Source organism: Coregonus clupeaformis, chromosome 9 (genome assembly GCF_020615455.1).
Source record: "Coregonus clupeaformis isolate EN_2021a chromosome 9, ASM2061545v1, whole genome shotgun sequence".
Lineage (NCBI taxonomy): Eukaryota > Metazoa > Chordata > Actinopteri > Salmoniformes > Salmonidae > Coregonus > Coregonus clupeaformis.
The window spans coordinates 36932102-36947019 of record NC_059200.1 but is presented as its reverse complement, the minus strand read 5'-3'; the positions used below and the strand labels follow the sequence as shown (position 1 = coordinate 36947019).

Sequence of the window (14918 nt, the reverse complement as noted above, 5' to 3'; positions counted from 1 at the left end):
CATTGGGTCAAATGTCTTTAGATAAATGATCAACACTTGAATTATTCTTTTTTTCGCGTGTATGAAAACACTACAAAGTGGTGCGGTTTCCCACTATCCAGTAAAGCCATAGTGGAATTAAAGGATAACTCAGTTCAAATGAGTAAACCATTAAACTGATAGCTATTTGGTGCACATACGACACCGAGTTGGATTGGTTCAGTTGGCTAAATACACTTTTACAGTATGCACAAGTTTCCGATATTGCAGCTATATTCATATGTAGACATAACATCAGCCTAAATCCAGCAGCATCCCCGTTTCATTCACATGTTCGCTACAGAGCATGTTCGCTATGAAAAAATGTGAACGTCACTGGCCAAATCAAATCAGCTACAATAATCTAAGGATAAAAAATAAGTGTGGCAAATAAATAAAACAAAAAGTGATGGATTGAAGCCAAATTCTTCATCTTTGTTTTCAATCAGACACCAGAGTAATTTCATTCTCTGGAGTCACAATTCGTAATTCTCCAACTGATACATACCATGACTCGTCGGGTCATGATCTCTAATAAACTAAGATAAAAGGTTATCCCATGCCCAAATGTCCAATACCATCCTTGGGTATGTAGGCAGGGTATGTATCAGTTTTCAAAAGTCATACCTATAATTTTTCACCTCCATCTCCGTCAACCATTTTACAGTATCTTCAAGCTGTCTTAAGTTTGGCTAATGGGTGTTTTTCTTTTTTGCAACAGATGAATGTATATATTGAGATAGAGAGACATTGTTTTGGTAGTAACTGTAACAGAAAATGTAGTCTGGAGTCCAGTGGAGTGCTAGTCCCAAGTCGTACCGACTTCTTCTTCTTTTAAAATGTACCTCTGCATTTCCCCAATTCAAGATGGGATCTTCTTCTCCTATATCAGTGTTGTTCCTGGGGAGCAAGCCATAAAATTGAAGAAGACGCTCAAATAATGTAGCAAATACATATCAGTCAGAGTATTCATTTAGGGCACAGACTAAGCCTCGTCTTGGAATAAAAAGCATTTTAAATGGAGATTCTCTATTGAGCATGCTTTTAAGTCTAGAACTAGGCTTTATCTGTGTTAGGTAAACCGTCCGTTAATGTTGTATTTATGTAACTCATTGTGGGAATGTCAATAATGGCATTTAGTAAATCTCTAGACAGTGAGTAACTAACTGATCTATAACTGATCTATGGAGTTAAGATAAATGTAATTGATGTGACATATAACATGTGTGATTGATGTGTTATTATGATTAATTAATACCTACATCTTGAGTAAAGGAAGAATTCTGTTGATGAATCCCATTGGCTGAATTTGCACCACCATGCACCTGGAAGAGAATCATGAAAGAAGCGTGCATTTTACGTTACTCAAACGCATATATCCTGACTTTTGTATTGAACAGCCTTCGGTACCACTTAATATTAAATTACACTGAAACCATGTATTTATGTGGTAGTTACAAAGGCAAGTACAGTGTAATTACAGTGTTAGTACTTTGCTACATGGTACATACACTGTTTGCCGTTCAAGAAACAAGTTTTTTTAGATTTGCCAATCAAACTCATGTTACAGTTGCGGGACAGGTTTCTGTGACAAACTATCACTAGGAGACAACAGTGGTGGAAAAAGTACCCAATTGTCATATTTGAGTAAAAGTAAAGTTACCTTAATAGAAAACGACTCAAGTAAAAGTAAAAATCAGCCAGTAAAATACTTGGTTTTAAATATACTGAAGTATCAAAAGTAAATGTAATTGGTAATGTAATTAAGTATCAAAAGTCAAAATAAATAATTTCAAATGACTTATATTAAGCAAACCAGACGGCACGATGTTCCTGTTTTTTAAATTTACGTATAGCCAGGGGCACACTCCAACCCTCAGACATCATTTACAAACAAAGCATTTGTGTTTAGTGAGCCCGCCAGATCAGATGCAGTATGGATAACCAGGGATGTTCTCTTGACAAGTACGTGAATTGGACCATTCCCCTGCCCTGCTAAGCATTCGCAATGTAACAAGTATTTTTGGGTGTCAGGGAAAATGTATGGAGTAAAAAGTACATTATTTTCTTTCGGAATGTAGTGGAGTAAAAGTAAAAGTTGTCAAAAATGTAAATAAGTACAGATACCAAAAAAACCTGACTTAAGTAGTACTTTAAAGTATTTTTACATAAGTACTTTACACCACTGGGAGACGATAGAGTGCCACATTTTGTTGCACGCACATTGTGGCAATTGTTCTGCCAAAACCACGACGCGGCCTAACTTTGTAGTGCCTGCAACTGTAGCTTACATTACATTACATTAACATTTTAATGATTTAGCAGATGCTTTAATCCAGAGCGATTTACAGTCACTGCATTGAACTAAGTTTAGTAGGGAAAAACAGTCATTGCAGGTAGACCCTTCTTCAAAATAGCCACTATAAACAAAATCTGTCCCAGGAAGGCAAAACAAGTGCTAGCTAGAGGTGGTCCTGGTCTAGTTTACCTGGCTCTTGTCTGGGTGTATGCGCATGGCCTGCACCAGCTGGTCCACTTCCTGGTTGTGCTCCAGGGCTCCCCTCAGGGCCTCCTCTGTGCTCATGAGTCGCTGGCGCAGACGGGTCACCTCCGAGTCCAGGGTTGACGGGTCCAGCATAGAGTAGCGCCGGTGATCTGGGGACGAGCCCCTCTCCCTGCCCTGAGAACACACACATCACGTGTAAGGATCAACTGGGTGTTCATTAGGCACTAAAATAAAGAAAAACAGACTGAAACAGGAAGGGACTACCTTGACTTTTATAGATGTGGGCCCTAATGAACACAACCCTGTTTAGTTATTCAATCCATTGCTGGAAAAATGTGGAGGGCTACATCTGTCATTGCTAGGTCTGCCTTTGATATGAATACACGGAGTCAAACATATTTTAAATAATATAGGATACAGACATGAACAAAATAATAGCCATATACTGTATCCACTTTAAATAAGAAACATGGAACATTTATAATCTTAATCATGTAGACCTTTCTACTTCTAGACCAGCTTTCATCTTTGTGAACACAAAGAGAGCATGAGAACACAACAAACTGTGTCGCATTTATTAGTACACACCATAGCAAAACGTTTAGCAAAGAAAAAAAGCATTCCTCCCCGTTTTGGCCTGTTTACTCCCGTTTGGTTACTAGTGAATATGACCCTAAGTTGATGGACACATGATGTGATGCGGCGCCAGCACTGTGATTGACATCTCCCAGCCCCTCCCCTCTCACCAGCAGGAGCAGTTTGTCTCTCAGGGTCTTGATGTCATCCTGGAGTTTCTGCTCCTTCACCCTCCACTCAGCCTTGTGCACCTCTCGGCTCAGGTCTCGGTCCAGGCCAGGCGAGTGGCGAGGGGAATCCAGTAGTAACACCCTTAACTCGTTCAGACTCCTGACACAAGGGGACGATACAACAAAGAATACCATTAAGATTTACCCTTGCCTTCCTGATTCAGGGTAGCCTGGTCCCAGGCTTGATTGTGGTCTTGCCAACTCCAATGCTGTCATTGGCATGACAATTCCCCAGAGTTGGTAAGGGAGCAGAAAGAGACTGGCACCCAGGCTAGATTCAGGGTTGTTTCACCATCAACGACCCGAACCTATCTATGATACATGTTTTGTTTTTTTTCTCCATGAAAGGTAGATGACACGGTCAAATACTGCAAACTACATAATGTTGTGTTAATGTCCTTTCAATAAATTGTTGCTTATATTTCCAGGCCTAATATCCCTAAGCGCTGTGCGTAATCTCCCTAAACGCCTTAGAGTAATGGGACACTTTACAGTAACACAGCCATGACAATGCATTGACTTGAGGGGTGAAAAGGCCTTTTGGACCTACTTTTAAATCAGGCTAATTTTCTCCATTACCTTAACAGCTTTTAACCTAAGTGGATTGATCCTCATAAAACAGATATCTAGCATACGTCTAGTGACTGCATATCAAAAAGACGAGTTGCGACTGTTTTGTCAGTCTTTGAAAACACACGATTCTAGCACAAAACACTGTATGTGTAAAGAGCGGGGACGGTTTTACACAAGTGCTTTAGCAAACATCTAATCTCCTTCAGATGAATGTAAGATATATCTTGTAGCAGTGGGTGGGCTGCCATGTTTTATTCCCTATTTCAAAGGGAAAATGCTGAGTTGTGGTGGAAAATCAATAGTGTTCCCTCTCTTTCTCGCTCTCTCTCTCTCGCCATCAAATTACCTCTCCTTCTTCAGTAACTCCTGGCTAATTACAACCAGCTGTCCCGATGCATCATGGGACTTCTTGGTCATGCACTCGAGGTCGGCCTCCAGGCGCATCTTCTCCTTGACCAGGGCGTCGCCCTTCTTCTCACCCAAGCGAACTTTGCCCTCCAAGGCTGGTGGACCAAAAGAGGTTTGAGAAGGGTTTAGAGTTAAATGTTTGGTTTGGACCAACAAGTGCTGCAGTGTTGGCGCTTCAAATATATATACTGAACAAAAATATGAATGCAACATGCAACAATTTCAAAGATTTTACTGAGTTACAGTTCATATAAGGAAATCAGTCAATTGAAATAAATTCATTAGGCCCTAATCTATGGATTTCACATGACTGGGAATACAGATATGCATCTGTTGGTCACAGATACCTTAAAAAAAAAGAAAAAAAAAAGGAAAACCAGTCAGTATCTGGTGTTACCACCATTTGCCTCATGCAGCGCAAAACATCTCATTCGCATAAAGTTGATCAGGCTGTTGATTGTGGCCTGTGAAATATTGTCCCAATCCTATTCAATGGCTGTACGAAGTTGCTGGATATTGGCAGGAATTGGAACACGCTGTCGTACACGGTGAGTATGCAGGCCATGCAAGAACTGGGACATTTTCAGCTTCCAGGAATTGTGTACAGATCCATGCGACATGGGGCCGTGCATTATCATGCTGAAACATGAGGTGATGGCGGCGGATGAATGGCACGACAATGGGCCTCAGGATCTCATCACGGCATCTCTGTGCATTCAAATTGCCATTGATAAAATGCAATTGTGCTCATTGTCCGTAGCTTATGCCTGCCCATAGCATAACCCCACCGCCACCATGGGGCACTCTGTTCACAACGTTGACATCAGCAAACCGCTTGCCCACACGACTCCATACACGTGGTCTGCAGTTGTGAGGAGACTTATGGTAGAACATTCTATTTTCTGGCAACAGCTCTGGTGGACATTCCTGTAGTCAGCATGCCAATTACACGCTCCCTCAAAACTGTGGCATTGTGTTGTGTGACAAAACTGCACATTTTAGAGTGGCCTTTTATTGTCCTCAGCACAAGGTGCACCTGTGTAATGATCATGCTGTTTAATCAGCTTCTTGATATGCCACATGTGGCAGGTGGATGGATTATCTTGGCAAAGGATAAATTCTCACTGACAGGGATGTAAACAAATTTGTGCACAAAATTAGAGAGAAATGCACTTTTTGTGCGTATGGAACATTTCTAGGATCTTTTATTTCAGCTCATGAAACATGAGACCAACACTTTACACGTTGCATTTATATTTTTGGTAAAAAAAGGACATGTATATTCAGTCACCAGTCAATGAAATTTTATATTTGTATTATTCATCAGACCTTGTTTCATTATTCATTAATTAAGTTTTATAATTTAGGGATTACATTTTTTTCCATGCAATATGTTTGAGAGAAAATGTTCTCAGGCAATCAAATACTGTACATGTAGTTGATGGAGAGTGAATGTGTCGTATTTGTCAAGACATTCATGGAGTGCAAAATATCATAGATAGAAAAAAGATTACATACGTACATCTATAGACTTGAACAGGTTCTGGATATCAAAGAATGTTCAATAAAAGGTGAAAATATACTTCACACACTGCATTCTATGCTCCCATGGGAATTTATTTGACAACGTCTCGACCAATCAGGTCTTCATCAGAGTGCGGAGTCTCTTTTCACCTTTTACGCAACATATCGTTGTCATAGCAGTATAATTTACCAGTTATCTGTGATTTGAGGGCATCGACCTGTGATGTGAGAGTGGAGACCTCTTTTTCACTTTTGGTCAGATTCTCCATAGTTTCTGAAAGAAACGTGAAACCACCGTTGGTCAAAAACCTTGGAATCTAACTACCGTAAAACTTCAATTAATAGCCTGGGCATTTATTTGCTTAAATCACTGAACACAACAGGCGCTTATTAGAGACAGGATTCTATTTGAGCCAGGCTCCTACTTCACAGCTTTTGCTCATTTGCATAGTACATTTTGTTTAATTCCAGCATTCACTTCCAGCATTTTAATGAATTTCTTCATTTCCTGCACTAAATGTGTTATCCTTTACAAACTGTGTCACGTTTCTTTTATTTTAGTATGCCTCTCCTTGACAGAATAATTATGCTCCTCTTTGACTGTGCATTTTCGTCAGTTCTTACTTTCACCACGAGGACGATCGGACGATTTCTGCAATAATGTCTATCTGCAGACTGCAGTTACTACATGCCGCCGCCCACTGATCTGCACCCGCAGCTCTGTTAATGTTACGGCGAGGGAAGTAGCTAGCTAGAACACTGGTACACAGTGTCCTTCACCCCCACCTGCCGAGCACTGATTTCCTGTTCTGCTAACGTGATGGCGAGGGAAGTAGCTAGCTAGTGTAGCCAACCCAACTCTCGCGTCGCACTACCGGGTAGTGAATACCTTTGCCGTAACGTTAAAATAACTGCGGGAAAGCAGGGCTCGGCAGGCGGGGGCGAAGGACACTGTGTCCTAGATAGCTTGCAGCCTCAATGACAGTGGGCGTGGCATATAGTAAGTGGGCGCAGCATGTAAGTGGGCACGGCATGTAGTAAACACAGTCTGCAGATAGACCCTTCTCAATTTCTGGGGGTCTGTACTCCCGAAGTTGTTGACTGTTTTGTGCATGCCAGTTAGCTAGCAGCTCTCAGCTGTTAGCAGCCAATGGCTAGCAGTTTCTTCCTGGCAATAAAAACGGATGATTCCCATAATTTTGACGTTTTACGGTACGCAATGTCCTCAAAGTACAATCAAAAGCCTACAGAGGTCTGACATTTGAAATACTTTACTATAACACAGGTTTGACATTAAGGGTCTCTAAAAGAATCCTAATTTACATAAAAATATGTTTACAGTAACAATACAACTTAATTAACCAGGTTAACATTTACGATACCTTCAACATTCTGTTTTAGCTTAATCTTTTCCTCCAAGATGTCATTATTTTCTATAACCTGAGAGGGAGACAAAATTGAGAGTTAGAAGGCAAATCCATGACAACTCAATGCTTCATTTGTTTATTGAGGACAAAGATATGGAAACACACAAGGAACTAGAATAGCATAGATATCATGTGGAAGTGAAATTACTTACTTGTGTAAGAGTGTTTCTAGAAAGCTAGCATTAGATCACATGAATAAGGATTTAGCGCCACTCTAAACGCAACCTTAGTTAATTTTATAGTTGGGTCACAAGACTCTAATCTCATATGGACCACAGCATAGCATATACAACCAATGCTACCACAGCTATCCCCCCAGAGGACTCACGTTGGCGTCCTGTGGCATGTGGTGGTAATCCTGCACCGCCTGCAGTTGGTTCTCAGTTACCCTCAGCTTCTCCTCCAGGCTGTAGAGCTCCTCCCGGCTCTGGGCCTCGGCCTTCTGCAGGGCCTTGTAGTCCACCATCTTCTTCTCAGCCAGCTCCAGGCGCTCCCGGAGCTCGTCCCGGGCACCGTCCTGCTCGCCCTGCAGCCTCTCCAGCTCGCCCACCCTCAGCTGGGCCTTCTGGAGCTCCTCCCAGACCTCCCTCAGCTCCAGGGCCTGCTGATCACTCCTGGCCTCTGTCTGGGCCTGGTTATTCCAGTTCTGGCTGCTCTCGCCCAGCTGGTCCTTGGCATCCTGCAAGCGGGAACGCAGATCGTCACACTCCTTGGCCAGCATGGCCGCCTCAATCTCGTGCCTGGCCTTGAGATTCTCCAGCTCCAGCTGGTGCTCCATGCGCAGGCTCTCCAGGGTGGTCCTCAGCTCCTGGGGGTCCTGCTCCTGGCCTTTGGCCGAGCCGCTGGACAGCGAGGCCTTCAGGTCCTCCAGGGAGCGCTGGTGGTCGTTGACCAGGGTGTCCAGCTTGACCTTGAGGAGAGGGATACAAGATTAGAGAGAGAGAGAGAGACCTACATTTCCAAATGAGTAATATAATTCCCTTTCTGTTCTGAGAATAGTGCCTCTCACCTTCCAGTTGTCCATCATCTCCATGTTCTCTGTAGTGGCCTGCTGGACTCTCTGCTTCAGCTCGATGATCTCCTGGCTCTGTTTGTCCACCATGGCTTTCAGTTTGTCTGTCTCCTCCTGGCCCGTTGCCACTGCCGCCTTGTACTTCTCCCTCAGCTGGCTACTCTCCTTGCGGTGTTCCCGGCCTGCCATCAGGAGCTGCTCCCGGAGCAGAAGGGTTTCCGACTGGGCCACCGGCCCCTGGGTGGAGTCCCCGTCCATGGACGAGTCCTGGAGCCGGACCTGGAGCTCCTCGATCTCGGCCCGCCGCAGGGCCAGCTCATCCTCCAGCTGCATGACGCGGCTCTGCTCCTCAACCGTGCTTTGCTGTGGAGGCAGAGAGAGAGAGAGCCCATCATTGCCTTAATGTGGTTTGAGTCATTACTGAATCTGTCAGGGGTGTCGTTCCCGTAACAGAATGACATCATACCCGTTACCGAATAGTGTCAGTCCTGTAATGGGGATGACGTCATGCCTGAAACAGGATGACATCATTCAAGCACCAATCGTTCAAATAAAATGCTTGAATAGAGCATGCAGGGCCAGGAAAAGAGGCATATTGAGAATCATATGAGCGTACAAGCTGGGCCTTTTAGACTGCTAAGCATTACAGTGGAAATCCCTTGGTTTGAGGAAACGCTTTGCTCGCAGACGTCAAAAACAAGTCAAGCTTTTAAATCAGCGGGCACAGTGCAACCTATGAGAAGAAAGCAAGCCATTCTCTGCAATTTTGTCACTCTAGAAGCCAGGCAGATGCACAAAGCCCACAGAAAACCCCCAGACATAACACTACACATAGATAGGCAATCACTAGGCGCACACATAGCAATTAAAGTGTGACATTTTCAAACATCCAATTAAAATGACAGAACTCCATGTTTGACAGAGCAGACCTGATGACACGCAGTGCATAGTAAGTTAATACAGACCATTGAGACAAAAGCAACACTACAGTTGATTGGTTTCTAGGAAAAGTAGTTATCAAAAAGTTCCTTAATAGCATTCAGATAATAATTAAGTCCAAGAAAAAGGCAAGATTGACTTCGCAAGATCGACGTCGTCAACAATAGACAATTGGGAATCAAACAGTTTAGATAGCTGAGCAGAGCCGAACGAAATGATGAGTCCATTTTGTTTCACCTTGGTTCTCTTACCCAACCTCAAGGGTGCTGCATCAAGACTGCGTCTTCCCTGTAGGTAAAATCAGTATATTTGTAGCTCTATATAACATTCATGACCCAAATGTGCTGTCTAACTGTGTTTCACCGCAAAATGAATGTGTGAATGTATATAACTGTACATAACTGTATAAGGCAAGATTTTGGTCCTCAGCAGAATTTAATGGAAGTTTCACATTGGTGCTAATTCTAATATTATGCCACCAATTTAACCTCCTTGTAAACTAACACAAAATTATGACATCAACAGTGGAAACGACACTGAATACAGCTGACAACCACTCCAGGAGTGGCACCCTGGGAACTCAAACACGATTTTTGAGTGGGAGGCAAAAGGAACGAGGAAAAAGCGATCGCTACAGATGAAAGGTGAAAACTCAGAGCTGGCTGAGACTTCAGCTTCACTCGGCTGCAGTAACAACCAGGGCCGAGTGAGCAGTCTCCAACACTCCGACACTCATTACAGCTGATGGGAAACAAAGTGGCAGTGGGGCTGAGAGCCAAGAGAGATAGATAGAGGCTGTGTCTCAAATGGCACACTATTCCCTATAGAGCACATATGGTTCTGGTCATAAGTAGTGCACGATAGAGGCAATAGGGTGCCATTTGAGACGCAGCCAGAGAGAGAGGGAGTGGTTTTCTATCGGATGTGAGTCCAATTGTTCATTCATTAATGAAAAAATCGATTCAGGCTACCCAGACTCCTTGTTCCGGCCAAACGCTACGCCACGTCCACGGACATTAGTTTCTTCTCCGCAATGAGTCTGGATCTGAGTACATCCCCGACCCTTCACCGAATGCGAACTCATTCGGGGCTTTCTGATTGGTCCAGAAACCTATGGGTTGGGCCAGAGCCAGAACACACGTGGGTAAAGTGGTGGTTTGAAAATGTGTCATTGGCTTTGATACTCTGATTGGTTAAATGGCTTTGTTTTGTACAATGCCCCTCGTCACCACAAACAACTTCAATGATGGCAGTCTCAGACTAAAGTATGTAGCGAACGACAGAGTAGCGGAATAATTTAGTGTGAGTCGTCAGGCTAGCAATTTGTTCCTCTCAACATGAAACCTAATGTCTGTACAGAGCATTCTTGGCATTGATAAATAAATCAGGGCAATGGCACCCAATTCTGATTGTAGTCTATGCCGTTTGATGACGTAACTGACACTAGTATTTTCTGTATGAGTGACTGAGTTTGGAGACAGGTGCAGGACAGGAATGACAAGGATTTGTGCTGCAAGTCCAACAGCAACCAAAACAAAAGATACAGGGGTGAAGCGCAAAATAAAATGTTTACAGGCAGGGGCTCTAGGATGGGCTAGCTTTTCCAGTTACCCGATTCACCTCTAATTCTTTCTGAAGCTTTTCTGCTCTCGACTTTTCGAGGAACAGATTCTGCTCAAGCTGCCGAAAACGGGCATGCTCCAATTTCGTCTGAGTCTACAGAGAAGGAAAGAGAAAGGAGAGAGACCGGACGTAGAGAACAAGACAAGACACAGAAACCTGTACAGATTGAAGAGACTGTGTGAAAAATACACATCTCATGGGATTTTCTGTAACAGCAGTCAAGAGATTGAAGGAGGACAGATATTTTACAGACAGACATTTACATTTTAGTCATTTTTTCACATAGTCGGCTCAGGGATTCAAACCAGTGACTTTTCCGTTACTGGCCCAAGGCTCTTAACCGCTAGGCTACCTGCCGTCCCTAAACATTGAAAATGTGCAACGTTCCTCTGTCTATATTTGCTCACTTAATGTTTTAATCGCTATATGTTTGGCACATATTACATAACTGAGCATCATAGTGTCGTTAGCTACTAGCCTACTACTCAATTAATATCTTTCACATTACACTATAGAAAGAGCAACATCTGATCACTTTTGCAAAAGTAGTCTTATAAACACACATTCTCATCCCGTCAAAACACGTTTATCAAATCATTGTTGATCTAAGCTTTTTACAAAACGGTTGATAAATACCTCAAGGTCTCCTTTGGTGATTGACTCCTCCTCCACTCTGAACTGAAGGTCTTCCACTTTCCTGTAATAACACGTCGGCCACAAGGTGTCAGGGAAGTGCCACAGAAGAGCATCACAACCCGACAGATGGCTTCTTCCAAAACAATTTACAGTACAGTGACTGCATACATTTTTGACATGCATATTTGAGGCCTGTGGGGAATGAACCCACAACCTTCACGTAGCTAGCGCCACGCTCTTACCAACTGAGCTACACAGGACCACACCTGGGTCAAATACATACGGACAGTGCTTCAAGTAGAATAAAATAGGTGCGGGTACTTATTTTGGGTGACCGTACTCACCATAAAAGGTGCCAGTACTTCAGCAGTAGAAAATTAGAGGAGTCGGACTCGGTACACTGTACAGGAAAGCATTGTCCCACTTCAAGAACTGCATACATTATGTTAATTAAATCACTTGAGGTACACTTGATTGAGCTTGCCCAGTGCAATGGAACCAATGGAATAGTCCCAAAAGTGCTCCCACCCCTTAAACTGGTCAGGCTAAATCAAGCGCACTTTAAGTATGTGAAAGTGTTTGACATATATATTTGGCACAGGTCTGATTACAGCACAGACAACCATGGATCCGTTCCAAATGGCTACCCTATTGAAAAAAGTATTAAGTACTACACTATATAGGGAATAGGGTGCCATTGGGACGAATCATATCTCTTTTCCTGGAACAATAGATTTTATTCACAGCTGAAAGTTCTACCAAAGACGGCTAGGGCAGCTAGCTAATAAACTGTTGTGTCTTTTAAAAGCAGGGCATATGACAATGACAATGCGCTAGCAATGTTCTTCTGAGTACCCTAAATGGAATAACATCGGTGGTGGTTTCACACTTGAGGATTTTTTTTTGCATTGGTTTCAATTGCCGAGATGACAATAGTAATATCCTGTTGTCATAAAAGTGGAGACTTTTAATATATATTAAATTGGGATACCTCATACCTGTATTAAAACAGGATATTTAACTGCTCTGAGCAATTTAGTATTTATATATTTTTGTGCCACAAATGAATTGCCCTAAAAAGGACCAAACCAGCAAGATCACTCCATAGAAATCCCTGACACCGTACCTTTTCTCTTCTTCAAGCTGATTGGCCAGCTCTACTTTGTCCTTCTGAGTGCTTGCCAACAGAGTTTTGACTTGCTGGAGGTTGCTCTCCGTCTCTGTGACATACTGTAATCAGAGAAAAACATATCAGTGATGAGCTATACCATGCTATCACTGAGTGCTTTGACAAGTTATCAGTAAGTACAGTCGTGGTCAAAAGTTTTGAGAATGACACAAATATTAATTTTCACAAAGACTGCTGCCTCAGTTTTTATGATGGCAATTTGCATATACTCCAGAATGTTATAAAGAGTGATCAGATGAATTGCAATTAATTGCAAAGTCCCTCTTTGCCATGAAAATAAACTGAATCCCCCCCCAAAAATGTCCACTGCATTTCAGCCCAAGAAAGTCCAGCAAGCGCCAGGACGTCTCCTAAAGTTGATACAGCTGCGGGATCGTGGCACCACCAGTGCAGAGCTTGCTCAGGAATGGCAGCAGGCAGATGTGAGTGCATCTGCACGCACAGTGAGGCGAAGACTTTTGGAGGATGGCCTGGTGTCAAGAAGGGCAGCGAGGAAGCCACTTCTCTCCAGGAAAAACATCAGGGACAGACTGATATTCTGCAAAAGGTACAGGGATTGGACTGCTGAGGACTGGGGTAAAGTCATTTTCTCTGATGAATCCCCTTTCCGATTGTTTGGGGCATCCGGAAAAAAGCTTGTCCGGAGAAGACAAGGCGATCGCTACCATCAGTCCTGTGTCATGCCAACAGTAAAGCATCCTGAGACCATTCATGTGTGGGGTTGCTTCTCAGCCAAGGGAGTGGGCTCACTCACAATTTTGCCTAAGAACACAGCCATGAATAAAGAATGGTACCAACACATCCTCCGAGAGCAACTTCTCCCAACCATCCAAGAACAGTTTGGTGACGAACAATGCCTTTTCCAGCATAATGGAGCACCTTGCCATAAGGCAAAAGTGATAACTAAGTGGCTCCGGGAACAAAACATCAACATTTTGGGTCCATGGCCAGGAAACTCCCCAGACCTTAATCCCATTGAGAAGTTGTGGTCAATCTTCAAGAGGCGGATGGACAAACAAAAACCCACAAATTCTGACAAACTCCAAGCATTGATTACGCAAGAATGGGCTGCCATCAGTCAGGATGTGGCCCAGAAGTTAATTGACAGTATGCCAGGGCGGATTGCAGAGGTCTTGAAAAAGAAGGGTCAACACTGCAAATACTGACTCTTTGCATAAACTTAATGTAATTGTCAATAAAAGCCTTTGACACTTATGGAATGCTTGTAATTATACTTCAGTATACCATAGTAACATCTGACAAAAATATCTAAAAACATTGAAGCAGCAAACTTTGTGAAGACCAATACTTCTGTCATTCTCAAAATGTTTGACCACGACTGTACACAAACACTTACCCATACTAATTAATTGAAGTGTTCAGTGAAAAGAAACATTGATTAATTACTCATGTCTGTAGATTACACAATAAGCGTCCGTTTCCCAGGAGGTCGTTCCACCCCAAAAAAGCATTTCGACACCCACCATCTCAGATTGTTCTGAAATCGTTTCTGTTGTTAGGAACAGATAAGATTAGCATTCCTGCAACATTATTTTGATTAAATATAATTTGATCTCTGAGAAATTAAGCTAATTGATTGCACCCAAATTGGCACATTTAATTTATAGGATTCTCATAACATTCAATAAATATAGTACCTAACATCTGATTTGGACCAAACTTTTTTCTAACAATGAGTTAGACATGTTCAAAATGTCTCTATGTCTGACAAGTAGTATGGAGCTGCGGCTCTGAGTTGTGTTTCTTCATCCTATGTTATGTATTCGCAGAGAATTTGGTGTGTCCCCCATCCAACAACCTAATGTTACCAGGTTCTGACCACTACATGGTGCTGTTCCTGCTATTAGGTGAAAATACAATTGTAGAATCCCCCAACCCATGCTTTGGTTTTGTTCGGCATTGTTTCAAATGCTAACTTTTTTGCATTTGTGTCACAAATTCAATGCAAGTCATTGGTACCTATTTAAGCATTTACATGCTTCATGTCCAAATCATCCTAAAGTATCAAAAAAATTGATTGTATATCTCAATGCTACTTATAGATGATTTGAATGTGAAGCGCGAAAATGATAATATAGGTACCATTTACTTGCATTGGACTTATGCCACAAATGCTAAAAAAGTTTGCATTTGAAACAGTGGCCAGGTAAACAAAAAAAAAGATATCCTAATAGCAGGAACAGGACTATCAAGTGATCAGAACCTGGTAATATCAGGATGTAGGATGGGAGATAAA

The 14918-nt window shown here is 42.6% G+C and overlaps 1 protein-coding gene across 5 annotated transcripts in view; it reads right to left on the bottom strand.

Moving 5' to 3' along the window:
- Positions 1-733: 733 nt before the first annotated feature.
- LOC121573909 (CAP-Gly domain-containing linker protein 2-like) overlaps positions 734-14918 on the bottom strand; it is a 92719-nt gene continuing 78534 nt past the window's right edge. For 2 of the 5 annotated variants that reach the window (XM_041886308.2, XM_041886309.2), the window contains exons 7-18: positions 12599-12702; positions 11473-11533; positions 10834-10929; positions 8272-8637; positions 7591-8172; positions 7218-7275; positions 6026-6109; positions 4250-4406; positions 3271-3430; positions 2507-2698; positions 1281-1343; positions 734-918 (exon numbers count right to left, since the gene is read on the bottom strand). In XM_041886308.2, coding sequence (XP_041742242.2) covers positions 907-918; positions 1281-1343; positions 2507-2698; positions 3271-3430; positions 4250-4406; positions 6026-6109; positions 7218-7275; positions 7591-8172; positions 8272-8637; positions 10834-10929; positions 11473-11533; positions 12599-12702 — 1935 coding nt within the window. In that variant the 3' untranslated portion in view covers positions 734-906. Of the gene's footprint in view, positions 919-1280; positions 1344-2506; positions 2699-3270; positions 3431-4249; positions 4407-6025; positions 6110-7217; positions 7276-7590; positions 8173-8271; positions 8638-9450; positions 9502-10833; positions 10930-11472; positions 11534-12598; positions 12703-14918 lie in introns of all 5 variants that reach the window. The other 3 variants (XM_041886310.2, XM_041886311.2, XM_041886312.2) reach the window with 3 other exon arrangements.